The 21,787-nt window shown below is 29.8% G+C and overlaps 1 protein-coding gene across 4 annotated transcripts in view; it reads right to left on the bottom strand.

The window, feature by feature from the left end:
* LOC107456226 (apoptotic protease-activating factor 1) overlaps positions 1-5,500 on the bottom strand; it is a 39,112-nt gene extending 33,612 nt beyond the window's left edge. For 2 of the 4 annotated variants that reach the window (XM_043045939.2, XM_043045944.2), the window contains exons 1-2: positions 5,248-5,500; positions 1,988-2,147 (exon numbers count right to left, since the gene is read on the bottom strand). In XM_043045939.2, coding sequence (XP_042901873.1) covers positions 1,988-2,125 — 138 coding nt within the window. In that variant the 5' untranslated portion in view covers positions 2,126-2,147; positions 5,248-5,500. Of the gene's footprint in view, positions 1-1,987; positions 2,148-4,483; positions 4,608-5,247 lie in introns of those variants that run through there. The other 2 variants (XM_043045940.2, XM_043045942.2) reach the window with 2 other exon arrangements.
* Between the last annotated feature and the right edge of the window lie 16,287 nt (positions 5,501-21,787).

Below are 21,787 nucleotides of genomic sequence, written 5' to 3'. Positions count from 1 at the left end.
ATCAACATATTATCCCTTTATTGACAGTGTTTGCCCTGAGGGACGGTTGTTTATTATTTCATATCAATCCAAATATGATTTAGGTGAACTTGGATCAGGATTAATTTGGAGCCTTACTTTTGATAAGAATTACTGTAAACAGTGAAACTTCTGAGGAGTGACCACTCTTAGTTCCACAACAAAATGGTCAATGATGGAGGTTTGTCATTCTTATGGGTTACCTTCATTCATTTCAAAATGTTATCGAAGGTACATGTTTTTTTGCAAAAAATTGTAACTTTACCCAGTGCTAATTTCTTGGTGCAGAAACGCCACTTGTGTTTGCATCATAAAAACCAGAAAGATGAATAAAACTTAGCATCAATAAAAATGACCTTCACTGATAAAATTATATGTAAAACAATATTTCCAATTATGAATTATAGAACTATTTTAAATAAATAAACAATTATGTTTTTTGTTTAAGATCCATAAAAATTAGATAGCTTTAAAAAACGAGAAGAGGTTTATTTGTTTAAAAAGATTAATTTTTTCTAAAATAACTTTATTTCCTAATTTAACTTTAAACTCTAAAACTAAATCATTGATCGCATAGTCTTAATACACTCTAACTGCAACATGAGGTGGTCAATCTACTTCAGAGATCATTTAAAAGAATTCTCTAAATAAGAGCCACTCACAAATATTTTAAATACATTTAAATCTACTTATTCTTTTTGATAATATCTTTTGTTTTGATATTTTTTCGTGTTTCTTTATTTGACCTTTTCCTCATTTAATGTAGAGACTTGCCCAGTCACTGCACTGGGAGAAGTTTTGATGGTCTCTCCTAAAGGTTTTCTACAACATGAAGTCTAAGGAAAAAATTTTGTGTCTCTCAAAAGTGGTCGCAAATAGAAGAGGTCGCTACACAGAGGTGGAGGTCTTTAATGGAGGTTTCACTGTATATTGCATCCTCAAACAGCTTGCTTTTAAGACAAAGCATCAAAGACAAATATTCTAAGAAATAATTAAATATTTTAAAAAAGAATGGTAAAAACTGCAGCATCTGAGCATTGATCTCTTTTTATAAGCTTATTCCGGCTTTTAAATGTCGGCCAACAGCACTTCTGAAATTTATTTGTAATTGCAAAATTAGCAAGAAAAATTTACTAATCAACTCCTTTCATTAACAGGGATCAAAAAGATGTTAAAGTAGACAAATAAGAATAGTATAGAAGAAAAAAAAATTAAGAGTGATGTTTAACATGAATATTCAAAAAGTAGTCCAAGATAAGTTCTCTGTTGATAAACAATTGTATTCTTTCTAAGCTCAATTTAAAATTACAAAAAAATAAGTAGACAAATGCTAATGAGTCATAGGTAACATTCGAATAAATGTTGTTGAGCAATAAAATCTCTGTTTTGCAACAAGAAACAAAGATAATTATTAAGAATTTATGTCTTATTTCTAGTAAACAAAGATGATTGAGACACAATTATGAGGATTGGATAGTAATGAGAGTCTCATCACCAGAATAAAATTATAATAAAACAGAGCCTGTTATCAATAAAATCTCTGTTTTGCAACGAGAAACAAAGATAATTATTAAGAATTTATGTCTTATTTCTAGTAAACAAAGATGATTGTGACACAATTATGAGGATTGGATAGTAATGAGAGTCTCATTACCAAAATAAAATTATAATGAAACAGAGCCTGTTATCAATAAAATCTCTGTTTTGCAACGAGAAACAAAGATAATTATTAAGAATTTATGTCTTATATCTAGTAAATAAAGATGATTGTGCCACAATTATGAGGATTGGATAGTAATGACAGTTTCATTACCAGAATGAAATTAAAATAAAACAGAGCCTGTGATAGTGGTGAAAATTAAATTTTTGTTACAGCACATATATTAAAAAATAAATAAATAAATAACAGATTTATAAGTTCAAATGAAATATAACTTTTCTCATTAGTCAAGGATGTCATTATACTTACGGCATTCATTATTTCTTTACTCTCTTCATAAGTTATTATTTTATTGCTCAAAAGCGATGACATAATATATTTTGGTCTAAGGTCATCCAGAAATGCCTGCTTCTCTGCAAGCAATTTGATGGCTGAGAAGCCTTGCATGATTATTAAGGTCACTTACTATCTGAAATAAGTACAAGAATATATCATAATGAATATGCATATGACTAAACAAATTAGTTCTTAATTCAGAATTATTTACATTCAAACTATAGATACATTAAAAAAAAAAGCAAATTTATTTACTGAGTTTAATTTATTCATTTAATTTTGCCTATAATGTATTTCATTACAAAGCTCAAGACAAAAAAAAAGTTTCTGAGAAAAATTGTTTTGTACAAATATTTTTTTTATTTTATAATTGTCGTTAAACAGCCAACCCAATTTTGAGTTTGTTGCCAATGTTCAACTCATTTGCCTTGTAATTTTGAACAAAATTCAGAACTGCTGTATCAAGTATTGAGAGAAAATTTCCTTTGTGGAGGACTTCTTGATGGAACTAAGCTACATTTGTGTTGTATAGAGAGGAAAATTATTTATATAATGAACTACTCAATGGCCAAATATTAAAAAACATTTGGTCAGCTAAATAGTCTTCAATTTGGCTGAATATGATTATCCAGACAAAATCAATGCTAAGTCAACTTACTAAAGCAGATAATATAATAAATAGGTAAAATTAGACACCTTTCTTAATTCTTATCAGTTTCTTAAAAATAATCTATCTTCACTATTACTGCAAGAAATTTTGTGAACCTTGCTTAAATATTCATGAAAATACGGACATTTTTATAAAAGAAAACTACCTTTTTCCATAGCATTTTATTACGGTAAATTAGACGAACTTTTAGTGTAATTTTTAATTAATAACCAAAATGTCATTTTTTAAAAAAAAAATATTAAAAATTGTGGTCCAGACATTTTGTGAAAGGTCTAGTTTTTGCAAAATTGAGAAAAAACTATTCATAATTTGAGAATATAAAATAAGCGTTAAGTAACATTCTTTCTACCAGGATCCTGCTTTTGTGAAAATAAGGTCCAGTTATAGCAAAAATTGCTAAAAATCTTTTTAAGAAGTTTTTAAATTGTAAATAGATACAAGATTCTGCTCAGCAATTGCTGCTACTAAACTAGAGATACAACACACAAATATTTGGTATTTAGCCTATACTGCTCAACACACAATATTCATTTCGGATGAATAATCGAAATAAAATCACTCACATTTTTAATTAATTTCAATTGACATATTTTAAATAACACAACTTAGTAATGCATCACTTTTTAAGTGTTACGCATTAAGAAAACTTAAACAATTCTTAAATTTATAATATTTTATTTAAAAAATTACCAGAAATGAATTTTTATTTGCATAATATTCTATTAATTAATTTTATGAATAAATATAAATTGATCCATTATTTATTTACAAAAAAAATGATTTAATATTAATAAGAATGTGCACACGATGTTTGCAAAAGTAGAAATATTTTCTTAGAATACTACATTTGGAATTTAAACTAAGGGAAACTTAACTAAATCAATTGACAAAACAATTATGAAGATAAACAAACTTGTGATGGTCAGATTAAAAAATAAATTATTTTGTGAAGGGTCCGTTTTTATGTTGTAGTTCATTTACGTCGCACTAGAGCTGCACAATGGGCTATTGGTGATGGTCTGGGAAACATCCCTGAGGATGCTCCGAAGACATGCCATCAATGCCACCCCACCGCGGTAGCCCGATGACCTGCACGCGAAGTCGAACACTTTACGGTAGAACAGTTTAACGAGGATCAATACCGCACACCCTCGGTCCCTACGCAGACTGATCCAAGTGGTCACCCACCCGCACACTGACCACAGCCAATGATGCTTGACTTCGGTGATCTGCTGGAAACCGTGTCTTAACGATCAGTCCACTGCGGGACAATTATCAATTATGAAATGATAATTTGTGAAGGGTCCGTTAACGGACCCAAATTTCTTCTAAACAGACTCCTGCTTTCATACTTAGTATAAGTGAATGATGTTAAAAAAAAAAGTTTTTTTTTTTCATAATTTTTAATTGGGTTCAACAATAAATTACAAATGAAAATGAGTGTTTTAGAACATCATATGCCAAGAAAAATTGAAACAAGCTTGTTACTAGTATAAATTACTTTGATTACATGTAATTACAGCATAAAATTTCGTAAACCTCGCTTTAATATTCATTGAAATATGAACATTTTTAAAAGAAAAAAATAATATTTTTTAAAAACATTTTCTTACTTTGACTGTAGAAATTTTAAATAAAATTAGAAAAAATATTTATGAGTAATTTTTAATTAATAACCAAAACGTTTTATTTCCTTATACCATAATATTTTGTTGTACGAACAATCATTACAGTGTATCATCATTTGCCATAAAATTTTATTTTGTAATACAAAATTAAATTTGGGGAAAACCTCTTACCATTCATAGCTCTTTTTCAAAATATTTAAATTAGACTTTTTTCATAAGTTACCATATACAATACAAAACGAAATTATTAAAAAAAATTTTTAATGTTTTCCATGTATGTGCAGTTTATTTTAAATGCTCATATCATGCTTGCACAATTTTTAACATGTTTCTTTCAAAGTTTTAAATTATATGTTTATTATTAATTAAAAATAACTCTAAAAGTTTTATTCAATTCTATTGAATATTTCAACTATTATAGTAAAAAACGTAAGGCAAACAATTTAGTTATTTTTATTAAAATGTCCACATTTTCATGAATATTTACGCTAAATTTACGAGATTTTGTGCAGTAACGGCATATAAAAACACAAAGTAATTGATACAAGTTACAAGATTATTACTATTTTTGTCGGTATAGAGTTCAAAAATATAATTTTCGTTTGGAATTTATTGCAAATTCCTCAAATCTTTAAACTTTATTGAAACTTCAACGAATGAGAAATTGCATGACCTGAATACATCTAAAATTGTAAAATAATTATTGAAGTATTTTTTGAGAAATATGAAAAAAATACCAAAAACTGAAAGTATCTCTTCTATTATTGTACAGTAGTATACATAAAGCGAAACAGCTCATTCTTTTTTACAATCTGATATATATATATATATTAATCAATATAAGATAACATAACCAAGCGAACGTAATAAGCTAACAAGTTTTCTTAAGACAAAGGGATATTTATTGTAATTGTTACATCTTCATTTTGTCATACCTGAGAAAATCGAAATAATAGCTTTTTGAAAGTCTAACAGATCTAAATATATAACTTCAGTCAGGATCTAGAATTCAGCCAATTTTAAAGTAACATTTTTTAAAACAAGTTTAGAAATTCCATAGCATTCAAAAACAAGAGTGATTAGCGATATGAATAGCTAATTCAAAATATGACACACTCGATAACCCTACAAATCTACACACTACGGCGCAAGACGGGGAGAGGGGGCCAGAGTAAACAAACAAAATCTACTTAATGCCATCAATATTTACGTAATATATACATGTAATGGCTACGGTGGCCGAGCGATTTGAATGGAAAAAAAACGACTAAATCTTTGAAAAAATTAAAATAAAAACAACGTAAAATTTCACACGTGTTCTTGACCACAACAAAGCAAGCCCACAGAGAATTTTCAGGGATCCTTCGGAATGTTTTCACTGCCGGGAATTTCTTCGCAGCATAAAAATCGTCTCCAGCGAGAATGGTCCTTTATCTGCCGCTGCGAGGGATCTCCCCAAGTCTGGTGGGTGTTAGAATATAGGAAGGTAAAAACAGAACATTCTTCTTTTCAATTAAGTTAGTGAAGTTATCTCTTTTTAATTTTAATCACTCTTTTCAGTGAAATTTTCATTTGAATTTTACAGCAGAAAATGTGATTCTTCGCACATACAAAATTTCAACGTCGCTTAGCTGTTATTTATGTGAAGGCTACGTTTCCAAATATAAAAGCCAATGGATTTTTTAATGTTAAGACAACTGATGAAATTTCATTATTTTGAGGAAAACGATTCTTTAAAAATGGGGTGGATCTGGCGTGTGAACCTCTCAATCACAAAATGCGGCGATAATGAAGCTTGAATTTGGCATCTTACTAGTTTAATGTTTAACGTGAAACAAACATATATAATATTTCAACATTCACCACAGACACACACGCGCACACGCGCGCACACACACACACACACACACACACACACACACACACACACACACATATATATATATATATGCATAATTTTTTTTAATGCCGGGCACTTGGGACTAAGACCCATTGCTCTCAGGAATGCCAAAACTGCTTCTCTCTTCTCGTTACCCAGTGGGCACCTGTGGCGAAGCCACGGCGGTGGAGCAGCGTCGCCCACGTCACACAACCACAAACCCGTTTATAGGGCGGGTCAAATTCGCACAATCATACACACAAAGGAGAAAGGACATAAAACACAGAGAGTGAGAGAAAGAAATATCCATGCCCTGAGCAGAATTCGAACCCGTGGCCATCGGCTCCGCAGTCAGGCCGCTAACCACTCGGCCATCTGGTCAGCTATATGCATAATAAATTAATTAATTAAACCCAGATTTCCTCTACTTTTTCGTTTATTTTTAGGAATAGGCTTAATTTAAAAAAAAAGAAAGTTCCTAAGTTGCAAATTTTCTGTTTTATTTATTAATTTTTAATTTAAAGCCAATGTTTACGGAAATGAAAGATAACATTGTATATAGGTTAAAATCTTTTTTTCATTTACCTACATTTTACACAATATAATTTAAATCATATTTTATTAATTTTTTTTTGTTGGTTACATTCAGAAATGATTACGCGCAGTATTTATTCAATTTATAAATAAACAGTTTTAAGAAACAAAGATTTATAATTTTTTTCAATTCAAATGATATATTTTTCAATAATAATTATTTCTTCGATTTTTCCCTTAAAATAACGCAAAGGCGCAGCCGCTGCCATTGTTTTGAGTGTTAAACTTAACGCTACATTTTATTTTGCTACGTTTAAAAGCAAGACTTGGGAATTTGAAATTGCGAAGGTGCATCAAAAAATTTACAGATATCTATATGCATACGACACACAATAAACTATAACTATGTCCATATAATAAAAGACATATCTATACATATACCACATGGAATCATTGAAGAAAATTTAAGTGAGACGTAAATAAAGTACCTACCAGAAAAAAAAATCTGTTGCGCAAAAGCCTTGAGTTATTCTCGATTTGGTCGTATGTGCAATGTGTACAAAGCTCCTACCGATCTCACAATTTGAATTACTTAAATACTTTTTATTATATTTAGCATATTAGTTAAATAATCTAAATTGTTTAAAATCAAGTTTTGTTTTCAGGATTTGTTTTAGTTAATTTTTTTTAGTGTAGTAGTGTTGTAAGATACGGTTAAATAGCAACACTAGTACCACAAAGAAAAATGTGAAACAAAAATTGAAGCATGGAAGAATTTATATATATATATATATATATATCTATNTATATATATATATATAGTACTAAATTCTTCCATGCTTCAATTTTGAGAAGAAAAACATTACTTAACTTGAATTCCCTTCTTTCTGTCTTTATTTCTTTTATCCATTGCAGCTTCATGCTAACAGCATTTCCCTGAATCCTCAGTATTTGTATTTTAACCTAGCAGGACGCGCAGAGGTCTATATGGACCCCAGATGATTTTGTTAGGTACAAATCTGAGGATTAGAAGTCTTTCTCGGACTCACTTTCGGTGGCCAGTTGATCATCCCAAGCTCACCGCTTCACAATACCTCATAGTCGTCCACCTACATGAATTCCACATTCTTCTGTTAAATGGTACCTCAGCCGTAGTCGGCTATGTCGCCCCAAACGCATGGTGGTAAGTCGTTGATTAGATTTTTTAACATAATTGCCAATTAGTCTAATTACCCCTACTCAATTAGATAGTTAAATGTCGAAATAAAGCATTTTTAGTTTTACTATTTGTCTCATAATAAACACACAATGTAAATTTGACCCTTTTATCTTTGTAAAGACGTGTAATTCAGAATTGCTGTTAATTTCAGGTAAATTATTTACCTCGTTATTTACAAACATCGAAATTAAATTTTTTCTTTTTCCCGCATAATGAATGCATGGTCCAGGTTTGAAATTTCTATCGTCGTAAAAAAATTTTATTATGTTAGAAAATTTTCAGATTCCTTATAACACGAATTTGATGCCAGTTATTAATTTTTTCCAGGTGCGTACGAAAGCTGTAATTACCCAAATAATTACAAAATATCGAAATGAACATTTTTTAAGTTTTTCTTTTTATCTCATAAAGAACATATAGTCCCAAATTTTAACTTTCGAACTTCATGGGAAGTGCGATCATTATAGTGATGAATAAGGTTTTACCTTTTATATGAAAAAAAAAATTTCTGTACAAAAATGAATAAATAAATAAATAAAAATAAATAAGTAAGTAAATAAATAAATATGCTTTTAAACAGTTTCTTATTGTTGTCGGTAAATTCTTTTTGCATGGTAAAATCATATTTTGGATCAAGGTCTCTTATAAATTGTCCAATATGTATATTGATGAGTGAGGCTTTGCCTTTTATACATATATATACTTTTTCTGTGCAAAAATAAATAAATGACTAAATAGATAATAAAAATAAATAATTAAATATACAGATATATGAATAAATAAACAATGAAATAAAAAAATAATTATGATTTTAAACAGTTTCTTATTGTTGTCAGTAAATTCTTTTTGTATGGTAAAATTATATGATAGTATCAAAGGCTCTTATGTCCTGTGTTATAGGCTCTTATGTCTTAGGTCCGGCATGTCTTACATGCATATATTGATGAGTAAGGCTTTGCTTTTCATATGCCTATGAATTTTTTTCTTTACAAGAAAAAATCAATAAACAATTCAATAAAAAGCTTTGCCCTTTAAAATGCACACATTTTTCTTTCTTTACAAAATTAAATAATTAAATAGAACAAAAAATAAATTAAAATAATTATGATTTTAAACAGTTTCTTAATGTTGGTGGTAAATTCTTTTTGTATGGCAAAATTATATGATGAGATCAAGGACTCTCATAAATGGTCCTTTCCTTTTAAAGCTCTACTTTGAATGACTGTTTCATGTTTTGGAAATTACAGAATATATTTTGTGAAATACGCTTGGAAACAAGATATTTAGATTTTAAACGAGCTACCTGCGTAGCAAAATAGTGAGATATTTTAAATAGATGACTTGATCAAGGACTTGTAACATTTTTCTTTGTTATCTCAAATTGATAAAAATGTTTTGATTTTATTTTATTTTCCAATATGACATCAGTAAAGCTACACAAACACTTGTGCATATTAAATGCAGGGTTTTTCGCTTATACTTGAAGCCTAATCTTATACTTATCGTGTTATTGGATTTGTCCAACGTCACGGAGAATTTGAAACCAGCACCAAAGTTCTGAGAAAATTACGGTTAACGGTTGAATTTTCCATTGATTCAATTCATATTTCACGTGACGTTATTATTATTTTTTTAAAATAATAATTCGTTTGTAAAAACATTAAATATTTCATAGCCTTCATTCAGCTTATTAAACTACATTAAAAAAGTTAAAATTATAAAGAATAATAAAATACAATTCATGATTTTTGCAAACTTAGGGAACATTCGTATTAAGGGGTCACAGTACCCAAAAAATGACAAAAATACCGCATTTTTTTATTGATTATAATAAAACTTCAAACTATTTAAAATTCACTGAAGAAAAATCATCTCTCTATCTACATTTTTAAAAAAGTTATAAAAGATTTTAGATTGTCCTAATACAGAAACTTGCTCAGCAGTCAGAATTTAAAGTGCTTTTTCTCATAGATGATAATTTCGTGTTTTAATTTTAATTAAATCCTAAGGAATTTTTCCTATTTAGGATAAAGCTTTGAAGTAAACTTTTTTATCTTAAGTATAATACACTTATTCAAAGTGTGCATGGAATAAGCATTTTATGCGGTATTACAATTTTTACAGCATGTTATATATACCTAACAGGAATTTTTATCCTGTTTTTCTACTTTTTCACAAAATAATCTATAAAAAATATTCTAATTGATATATCAACAAATGAATGTACAAAATTGTTAAGAGGAATATTGTAAGCACTAAGGAAATATTTTTTTTAAAAATATGTTAAAATAAAAAAGCCTTAGGGATTTAAAAATTTTAAATTTTTTCAACTTTTTAAGAAATTTAAAAAAATTTAAACAGTTTAATTATTTTTTGAAGATAAATTATAAGTTAAATGAGCAGTAAAGCATCCACAAAATGAATGATTATACCTTTATTTAAAAAAATTGTTCCAAAGGTACTGTGACCCCTTAAAGTGGTTTGATCGTTCTAATTTAGATGCATTAATCAAAGTCTCAATTTTTAAATATATATTTTATACAAATCTTTATTTTGACCAAAAAGCTACAAAAAATATTGTCGATGCAGCGTTGGTAAATATTTTGTATTAAAATGAAAAGTTTGTTTTCAAAATATTTATATTCTTAGCAAAATCGATTATTTATAGCAAAAAGACAAAGAAAAAACGTCTCACTCTTGTCTTAAGATAAAAATCAGTTTAATTTTTTAGTTTGTTTTGGAAAAGCACCGACAGAACTGTTTAGAGTGGGATTCAGAAGCTCCGTGCTGAAAAAGTGATCCATTTTTAGTAATGTTAAAATATTTATACCAAAATCGGCCAGGGTGGAGTGGTGAACATTTTGAATTAATGCAAAAAAAAAAAATTTTTTTTTTTAAGATTTTATCACTAAGCTAATGATAATTGTTCGTTTTTTCTCGACTTTATTTTTTGTAACAAAGAAAACAATTTTCTTTGTATTTAAACATTTTAACATGTTTTGTTAAAAAATCCGATTTGTAAATTCTTATTTCTGAGAAGTATTGGCGATCGCAACGCTCGAATACGCCATCTGGGGAGAGACCGGTTTCATGCTTTTGACCCTTCCCTCTCCTCCTCTATTCAGTTGTATAGGAATGTACTACGATATCTCCCCTTCTCTTAATATTTTTCCTTTTTATTTAATTAAAACATTTTTTTAAATTTCCGTGATGCTTTTCTTCTGAACTATGTTTAATGTAGTTTTCAGTTCCATATAGTTTTCCAACTTAAAATATTTTAATCAAGAGAGAACCTAACGTACTTCCTCCCTCTATGACTCTCCACACGCTAAATGGGGAAAGCATGAGACGTGTTGTCATAGGTAGAGAGTTCTGCTCTACGCCACCTGCAGCCCATTTCGATCGCCAATAATACACTTAAAGTTATGTTGAATGGCACGCTTATAGGATAAAAAATTAGAAAGTTTGAAGATTGAGGAGTAGAAGTAGTAATACTTTACTGGTGTCACACTACAGTTGAACAATAGGCTATTGACAACGGTCTGGGAAACATCCCTGAGTGAGCATGATCCGAAAACATGCTATTGCAGTTTTGATCCTCTGCAGAGAACCACCCCTCCGCTTTTGTAGCCCAGCGACCTGCTTTCGAAGTGGAGCACTCTATGGTAGAACAATTTTATAATGACCAATATCACGCACCCTTGATCCCTTTGCAAGTTGATCAAAGTGTCCACCCACCCACTCGCTGAATTTGTTGCCACTGATGCTTGATTTCTGTGATTTATTGGGAATCGTGTCTTACGATTAATCAACAGTTGGAGCTGATCATAAAGTAAGGAATGGATGGTTGACTGAATGTAAACAATAAAAAGCTTCCTAAAACCGGAAGAATTTTAGAAAATGTCCGGTGTATCCCTTCGCTTATGTTATACTTACGAGACGATGTGTGAACAGGCTTAATATTCTAGGAAGTTCTGTTAATTTGATTTATATTTAAATTTACGCGTAATTTTACCTTTCATAAGAATGTCCTGTAATTTATAAATTCAAACTCGTTGGGAGCCTGAAGCAAATTGAAGAAAATCACAACATAAATAAGTTGCCAAATCTATATTTACATTTCGTTGAAATTTAAATTGAAAGCGTTATATTGAAAGCGTTATATTGAATGCGTTATATTATAAACACTACAGGTATAATAATTTTGGATGGGGTCCTTTTACAAGCTTAGGCGTAAAAATCAATCGGAAGTAGTAGCCTGGAAGTTTTAAGGTGAATTTTAACTCCTAGCGCCATCTGTGATTAGCTATACACGGTCAATCCTCCATGGTTTAATGGTGTTTTTCTGCACCAATAAAACGGTCGAGGCTAAGATTGAAATGTAGATCATACATGCTTAATTTGATTTAATTTTGAAGTTAGTTTAGTTTATCTTTAAAAATGGCTGCAACAATACATATGAGGCCGGGATAGCCTGGTCGGTAGGGCGCTGGGCCCAAGTCCGAGTGTTCGCGGGTTCGAACCCCGCCGGCCGAAGACCCCATGTAGTAAAGTGACTAATGCATGGTAAATCTGTCGAGTAGCAAAAGTCCTCCATGTTCCCATAACAAATCAATACCTCAGGGGGTACTAGATTGGAGATCGATCCCTCTCTGATTCAGGTTAAAATTACGATCTGTGGATGAATGAATGGATGTATGAATGGGTCCGCCCTATAAACGGGTGTGACGTATGGTGTGGCAGAAGTCGAATTCTTTGCCATAGATGGCGCCACTGGGAAACAGGAACAATCGCACCCCCTCTGACTGAAACATGCATACGCCAACAACAACAATACATATTTTGAACTACTCTACTGTGTAATTATTATGTTTTTAGACACGCTATCAATTTGGTGCTTTAGATAAAATTTACAAGCATAAATAAATACCCTGTTTGATCGAATATTAATACAAGTTGGAATCAACGATATTCGTCAAAGTGGGACCAACAATAAATGTTAATGATAATAAGAAGTACTTAATAAATTAAATAATGAGTAATTTATTTAATCTTCTATATTTTTAAATTTATCACAGGTCCTGGGTTCGATCCTCGGGCCGGGCAAGGTTGACTCAGCCTTTCATCTCTTCAGTGGGTCGATAAATGAGTACCAAGCATGCTTGGGAACTAAACACTGGGGGTTTCGCGCTCAGCTGACCACCTAACCGGAACATCTGCTACTGCATCCCAGAGCCCAAGGTCAAGAAAAATGAGATGGGCACAGAAGGCCTTGGCCCTCTATGGGCTGTCGTGCCGCTGAGTTTAGTTTTTAGTATTTTATTTAATATGAATAAACTGAAGAAATCGCCATAATCGTTTAAGAAAATTTTTTGAAGAAAAAATGCCATAATAGTTACTGCTGGCTAAATTCATAATTTGTGTATCAATCTAGTAAGTGCTGCTTTTTCGAATTACAGCTTCAGAGCGAAATTTAAGAGAAGCACTTTTGCACGTGAGCACTATAAATAGTGCAAATATACGTAAATAAATAAAATTTAAAAAATAAATAAAATGAAAATTAATACAACAAAAATAATTAAATAAAAAAAATAAAAAACAGGCAATAAATAAATAAAATGATTTTTTTAAACTCCTTAAACTCTGAAGATGTGTCCGATTTCGACATATTTTTAACTAATATAATCAATTTTATTATATTTAGTTACTATAAATCTGAATATATTATTACTCTTAAGTTTGGTTTGAATATACCTAACTAATGAAATTATAATATCCGTAATGATAATATGAATCGGGAAAAAAAGAGAATTTATTTCAGAAGACCTGGATTCAAAGAATCTAAATGTTATTTAAATCGTTTCATATCTCTCATTGTTAAAAAAAATAGTAACGAGTTGTCGCACTTCTACGTTACATTCTGTACACTGCCGTACGTAATTGCGCAATCAAATCATTGGCTAAATGTCCACTTGAAGTTTGCATGCGTCAATCATTGCCAGTGAGATTCAAGGCCCCTCAGTAACTTTGTGACGTCATCGTCGGAAGGGCTCGGAGGGAGATTCGTATTAAGAGAAAACTATAATAAATTGTTCATATCTTTTATGAGCTATGTAAAATATTTTTGCTTTAGCTATTTACTGGAACTTAAATATTTTTAAATGCCAGTAAATAGCTACCGTCATGTGGGGCTACTTTGTGCAGGATTTCGCAGTTTTTGAACTTTGACATGTAAAAAAACTATGTTAATTCAAACTTTAGTAAAATCTATCGATATTATATTCATAACTGGACTCAGACGAGTGAATTTGAGCAATATTGGCATTATTAGCATGTAATAAGTCAAAACATACCTTGCACAAAGTAGCCACCAAGTGGGGCTACTTTGTGCAGCGATAAGAATTCAGTTTAATAATCATGTCTTTAGTAAAATATTTATATGAAATTGTTAAAAAAGTTGATTGTTGACATTTTTAATAACAAAAACATCAAGATATGTAAAAATATTAGTTTGAAAATAATTTTAAGCGTTAAAAAACCATTTTTTATAAAGAATTTTTTCTTAAAAATAATGTTTATTTCAAAACATTTGAGTTTAAACAAAGGGAAACCGTATGCAATTTTGAACATTGAAATGAATGAAATTTCAAAAATAATAATAATTACATATTCAATATAAATTTGAACATAACATGCTTGAATGAACATGACAGAACTTGCTCTTCAGTTTCTGTCAAAATCACCTGATGTCCTATAAAATATATTTTTATGTGTTAAATCGTTTGATTAATTCATTAGAANACGAGACGATGTGTGAACAGGCTTAATATTCTAGGAAGTTCTGTTAATTTGATTTATATTTAAATTTACGCGTAATTTTACCTTTCATAAGAATGTCCTGTAATTTATAAATTCAAACTCGTTGGGAGCCTGAAGCAAATTGAAGAAAATCACAACATAAATAAGTTGCCAAATCTATATTTACATTTCGTTGAAATTTAAATTGAAAGCGTTATATTGAAAGCGTTATATTGAATGCGTTATATTATAAACACTACAGGTATAATAATTTTGGATGGGGTCCTTTTACAAGCTTAGGCGTAAAAATCAATCGGAAGTAGTAGCCTGGAAGTCTCAAGGTGAATTTTAACTCCTAGCGCCATCTGTGATTAGCTATACACGGTCAATCCTCCATGGTTTAATGGTGTTTTTCTGCACCAATAAAACGGATGCGACTAAGATTGAAATTTAGATCATACATGCTTAGTTTGATTTAATTTTGAAGTTAGTTTAGTTTTATCTTCAAAAAATGCTTATAACAATACATATGAGGCCGGGATAGCCTGGTCGGTAGGGCGCTGGGCCGATGTCCGAGAGTTCGCGGGTTCGAACCTCGGGGGCCGAAAACTCCCCGTGTAGTAAAGTGACTGATGCACGCTAAATCTGTCGAGTAGCAAAAGTTCTCCATGTTCCCATAACAAATCAATACCTCTGGGGGTACTGGAGTGGACATCGATCGTTCTCTGATTCAGGTCAAAATTACGATCTGTGGATGAATGAATGGATGTATGAATGGGTCCGCCCTATAAACGGGTGTGACGTATGGTGTGGCAGAAGTCGAATTCTTTGCCATAGATGGCGCCACTGGGAAACAGGAACAATCGCACCCCCTCTGACTGAAACATGCATACGCCAACAACAACAATACATATTTTGAACTACTCTACTGTGTAATTATTATGTTTTTAGACACGCTATCAATTTGGTGCTTTAGATAAAATTTACAAGCATAAATAAATACCCTGTTTGATCGAATATTAATACAAGTTGGAATCAACGATATTCGTCAAAGCGGGACCAAAAATAAATGTTAAAGATAATAAGGAGTGTTTTATAAATTAAATAATGAGTATTTTATTTAATATTTAATTTATCACAGAATTTTTTTAAATTTATCACAGGTCCTGGGTTCGATCCTCGGACCGGGCAAGGTTGACTCTGCTTTTCATCCCTTCTGTGGGTTGATAAATGAGTACCAAGCATGCTCGGGAACTAAACGCTGGGAAATTCGCGTTTGGTTAACCACCTAACCGAAACATCTCCTCCTGCACCCCAGAGCCCAATGTCAAGATAACTGAGATGGGTACAGTAGGCCTTGGTTCTCTATGGGCTGTAGTGCCGCTGAGTTTAGTTCTTAGTAATTTATTTAATAAGAATAAGCTGAAGAAATCGCCATAATCGTTAAAGAAATTTTTTGAAGAAAAAATGCTATAATAGTTAGTGTAGGTTAAATTTATAATTTGTGCATCAATCTAGTAAGTGTTGCTTTTTCGTATAACAGCTTCAGAGCGAAATTTAAGAAAAACTCTTTTGTACGTGAACACTATAAGAAGCGCAAATATATGTAAATAAATAAAATAAAACAAAAATAAATAAAATAAAAATTAATATAGAAAAAATAATTAAATAAAATAAATAAAAAAATAAACAAAAAGTAAATAAAATAATTTTTTTAAACTCTGAAGATATGTCCGATTTCGACATATTTTTAACCGATGTAGTCAATATTATCTATATTTAGTTACAATAAAACTAAATATATTATTACTTTTAAGTTTGGTTTGAATATACCTAACTAATTAATTTACTTAATGACAATATGAATCAGGAATAAAAAGAGAATTTATTAAAAAAACCGTGATTCAAAGAATCTAAATGTTAGTTAAATCGTTTCATATCTCTCTATATTAAAAAGAAATCGTAACGAGTTCTAGCTCTTCTATGTTACAATCTGTACGCTGCCGTACGTAATTGCGCAATCAATTGGGTAAATGTCCACTTGAAGTTTGCATGCGTCAATCATAGCCAGCGAGATTCAAGTGACGTCATCGTCGGAAGGGCTCGGAGGGAGATTCGTATCAAGAGAAAACTATAATAAATAGTTCATATCTTTTATGAGAGAAGTAAAACATTTTTGCTTTAGCTATTTACTGGAACTTAAATATTTTTAAATGCCAGTAAATAGCTACCGTCATGTGGGGCTACTCTGTGCAGGATTTCGCAGTTTTTGAACTTTGACATGTAAAAAAACTATGTTAATTCAAACTTTAGTAAAATCTATCGATATTATATTCATAACTGGACTCAAACGAGTGAATTTGAGCAATATTGGCATTATTTGTATTTAATAAGTCAAAACATACATTGCACAAAGTAGCCACCAAGTGGGGCTACTTTGTGCAGCGATAGGAATTCAGTTTAACAATCATGTCTTTAGTAAAATATTTATATAAAATTGTTAAAAAAGTTAATTGTTGACATTTTTAATAACAAAAACATCAAGATATGTAAAAATATTACTTTGAAAATAATTTTAAGCGTCAAAAAATCATTTTTTATAAAGAATTTTTTCTTAAAAATAATGTTTATTTCAAAACATTTGAGTTTAAACAAAAGNCTGGAGATTTTTTTCAAGTTCTTCGGCCTTTTCCTTAGGGAAATTTTGTTTCTTATTTGCTGCTAAAAAATGGCGTCTGATTCAGTCAATGACTTTGATGGAACTAAATGAAAACGTGATAAATTAATGTCCGATATTTACTGGCTCCCGCTAGATGGCGTACTCGAGCGTTGCGATCGCGAATAGAAGAAAAATAATAGTTTAACAGCACGTTTCACGTGTTTCTTGTGAATTTTATTAGAGATAGTATTTTTGTGGATTTTGTATTTCTGAGAAGCTTCTGCAATCGACATACCACCAGCAACTGCTTGCAAACATTGTTGCAGATTTTCTGAAGTGTACACGGTAGTTTCTCGTTCCAGGTATTTTTTTTTCTAACGTCTGACAATTTTTCTGGCGAAAAAAAAACGAATGAAACTTTGCACAAAGTAGCCCTACAGTGCATTTTTTTTTCATTTTCCGTTTATTTGTTATTAATTTTCAAAATTTTTTAACACTAACATGATATAATTGTTTATTATATTAATATATAAATAAAAATTTTTGCATTTACGACAATTGTTTTATCAACGTCTTTGCATTTCACAGCTAAAGTTTCCACTCACAATTTTCGACGTCCGACGTTCTCGGAAAGTTGTTGACATTGGATAAACAAAACACACTCTGAGATTGTTTTAAAATTCGAAAAAATATCTGTAGTAATAGAGGAGACTTCTATCTTCAAATTCCACACATTTTTAACATGAAGAAAACATAATACTGAATAGCAACACTAGAAAAGTGCCAAATTCGAATTTGCACAAAGTAGCCCCACATGACGGTATGTATTATGTCTCTCGTCTAATTATGTATCTCGTAATAACTCAATAAAATAAACACTATTTCATGTTATTATAAAACAATATCAATTGCATTTCATAATAGAAAAGAATTTTATAAAAAAATCTTGCAACTAAAATTCCAGAACTCATCCAAATCTAAAAAAAATAAATTAATTTTAACTCTTCAGTGATTAAGGGGTTAAAGTATCCTCAGAACAATTATTATTTTTGCGTTTTTAATAACGTTAAAATAAACATCTTTTCAGTTACATGATTAATAGATTTTTATTGTGCACACTTTAATAAAAATATTAATTTTCAAAAATTAATAATATGGCTCAGATTTCTTAAAAATTTAAAAATTTTATCAAAAATTTTTAAAGCTGTAAGTTTCTGGAATATTCTTCGCGAAATTTATTTTTCAACATTACTGTTCCTGCAGTAAATTTGCTCGTTCATTTACTTATATATCAATTGTGACAATTTGTATGGTCCCCTTTATGTAAAATTGAAAAGAAAAAAATTCCAAAAAATATCGAATGCACAGATATAAATAACAAACTGTAAAAGCTTTAATAATTTTCAAAACGCTTATTCAATGCACAATTTTATTATAGGCTGATTGTGAAAAAAAATTTCCTTAAAGTTCCATCTTAAACAGAAAAAAAAAATCCATTGGGATTCAAATAACATGTAAACATTAAAAAAGTATGCACGTGAAAAACTTTTGTTTTTGTTGGAAACCTTTTTTTTTTCAAACAACGTTCAAAACTTTATAAATAATGCAGATAGAGAAATGAATTTTTTTCAGTGTGTTTGGAATTATTTGAAAATTTAACAAAAGCAATAAATTATTTTTCAATACTTGTATTTGGTTAATATGATGCCGTAAAAGTAAATTATGAAATCTAATAATTAATTTTAAGGTCACAAAAAATCATTTACGATTTCATCACAAAATACATTAAAGCAATTCATTTGTGTAAGAAGAAATCATGCTATATGGAGCATGAATAGTTTCATAAAAACTAATCTAAAATTATTACTCAAAGCAATTTAACTGACAAACAACGACTTAAATTCCTATTTTTTTATTATCATTGAATGCACTGAAATTTTTTTGAATTTAAGTAAAATATTTACGAAATTTAAATCAGATAATAGTATACTATCAATTAGGAATAAATAAGATTCATGTGCCAATCAACATTGTTATTAATTTCTTCTTTCTTTTAGAAATAAAACAAAGCTGTTTATTTTACTAGTTTTTCAAATAATAAAAGTTTCAGCTCTTTATAATACAACTGAAATTTATTTTCGAGGATAGTTAAATACTTGGTTCGAATTAATGAATATTTAAACAAACAAATGATGTTTCAATTTGTTTTATTTCACGGCCAAAAGTTTTACTAAAGTATGAATGTTTTGCTAATTTTATATTATAATATCCGCTAACAAACAATAAACAGTACCCGAAACATTGTAATTCTTAAATACGACTTCTTTTATTGTTTAATTAAGAAATTTGTTATAAAGTCAGCAAAAACGAATATTAAAAAATAAAAGATCTTAATACATTCTCGGAGAATAACTGCTACTTGATATATGTCGCGTTCAATTTAATGTTTCCATTTTCATAAAAATCAAAGATGGGGTATCATATCAATCAAAGATTGTATCATGGGGAATTTGTAATCTAAAACTTTAGGATCACTTTTATAATTGCCTTTACTTTTCGGTACTGTACATGTATATATGGCATCGTGTCCTACACCACACTGTAAACAAGTCTGGTTCAAGTCCGGTGAAAAGTCCCGGCATTTAGGGTGCCGGTACTGATACACTGATCCGAATCTGATGCACTGTACTCTTACAGTAATAATTACAGGGCCGTATCTAGGGGGATATAGGGGTTCAACCCCTTTGAAATGTTTAATTTTATTATAATAGAGAAAGAAAGTTTTCCTTAATGTTTTTAAAAGCAATACTTATAATTTATTTTTTTAATAAATATAATGATTTGTATTTTTAAGTAATGATATTAAAATATATTTTAATAAATATTATTATTAATTCCATAAAAATTATTATTTGATGTGCGTTTATGAAATTATGTCAGATTTGAGAGGTTAAAAAAGCTGTAATTTACTTAAAAAAGCTGTCTCATTCAGAGAGAAACAGGTAAGAAACCTTTAAAAGTTTGATTTCCTTTCTTTTCAAAACATCAAAACATTCCACCACTTGACTTTTCGTTTGTCCATATATGTATACAGATTCATGTGTGCATACCCTTTTTCCCCAGAAATCAGCAGGGGGCACATTTCCCTTGATTATCTCTATGATCTATCACTCCCCTTTGTCTTAAATAAGGGGGATATATCCTGCTCTTTTAAGATAAAGGGGAGATATTCTTGCTAGAACTAGAATTCGGAATAACTAGAATTTTTGTCGTTTTACTTGCTGAATTAGTTTGAAACTTATTGTATATTCTTTAATCTCTGAAGCATATTACCATGTAAAATAAAGCAGTAAGTTCTTCATTTTGTGTTGAAATATGCCTATGGCACGTGACATATATTTCGGTGACAGGAGTACGATGAGAAAAAGTACGATGAGCTATAAATGGAGAAACCAAGTTAAATTACAAATTATGAAAAAATAAACAAATTGCAATGTAGTAAATTTGAGTAATGTAGTGAATTCTATTTAATCGATAGTAAGATATCGCCTTGTTTTAAATTTAAAGCGGGTTAATAACTAAACCACAAATATAGTTGATTAAATTTATATGAGTTTAGTTGATTAAAATAAAATTTAAGATGTACATTTTGATAATTAAATTGTTTAAACAATATTTTTTTTTCAAAAATTAAAAAGTTTTTTTGTTCAAAAAAAGTTATTTTCTAAAAATTTCTATGAGTTTATAGTTAGATGTGTAACTGTTTTGCCGTTGCAATGTGTTTTAAACAGTTTTTAATTATTTTTGCATCTTTAATTGTGAGTAAATGGAATTCATTTTTGAAATAAAGCAGATATTCAAAAAAAAAATGTTGGTTCCCTACGAAATAAATTTGAGAGCTTTCTAAAATTGTGAACATATTTGTGTACCTTACACATATTTATATTTATAGTAAAAAAAAAAAAAAAAAAAGGATTCTAATATATTTTCAATCTAACTATGTCGTCTCCTGTTAATGAATGATAAAATATTTTGCTTTTGCGCAAATCTCAACAGTCCTGAAACACCTTAACTTAAAACAAATGTATATTGGTTCATAATTTTGTTAACATTAACTAAAAGGGAGGAATTCTTTCACTGAAATTGTAGGATATCGTAAATCTATATAAATATATAAAAAAGAAACTTTGAGCATTAAAATAATTCAAAAGCATTTCTCTTTGTGCAAGGAATTTCAAAAATCCTGAACAGCCCTGGGTCCCGAGACAATAGTTCCAGTCATCTATCTCCTTCAACACGGCCTTGGAGTTGATAATCCATATTAAATAACATATAATAGAAAATTCGAACATACTTACATTAGAATATTTATAATGCATATATATA

The sequence above is a fragment of the Parasteatoda tepidariorum genome, chromosome 4 (assembly GCF_043381705.1).
Source record: "Parasteatoda tepidariorum isolate YZ-2023 chromosome 4, CAS_Ptep_4.0, whole genome shotgun sequence".
In the NCBI taxonomy this organism is placed as follows: domain Eukaryota; kingdom Metazoa; phylum Arthropoda; class Arachnida; order Araneae; family Theridiidae; genus Parasteatoda; species Parasteatoda tepidariorum.
Note: the sequence above shows the minus strand (reverse complement) of the source record. Positions and strands in the feature narration are given on the sequence as shown.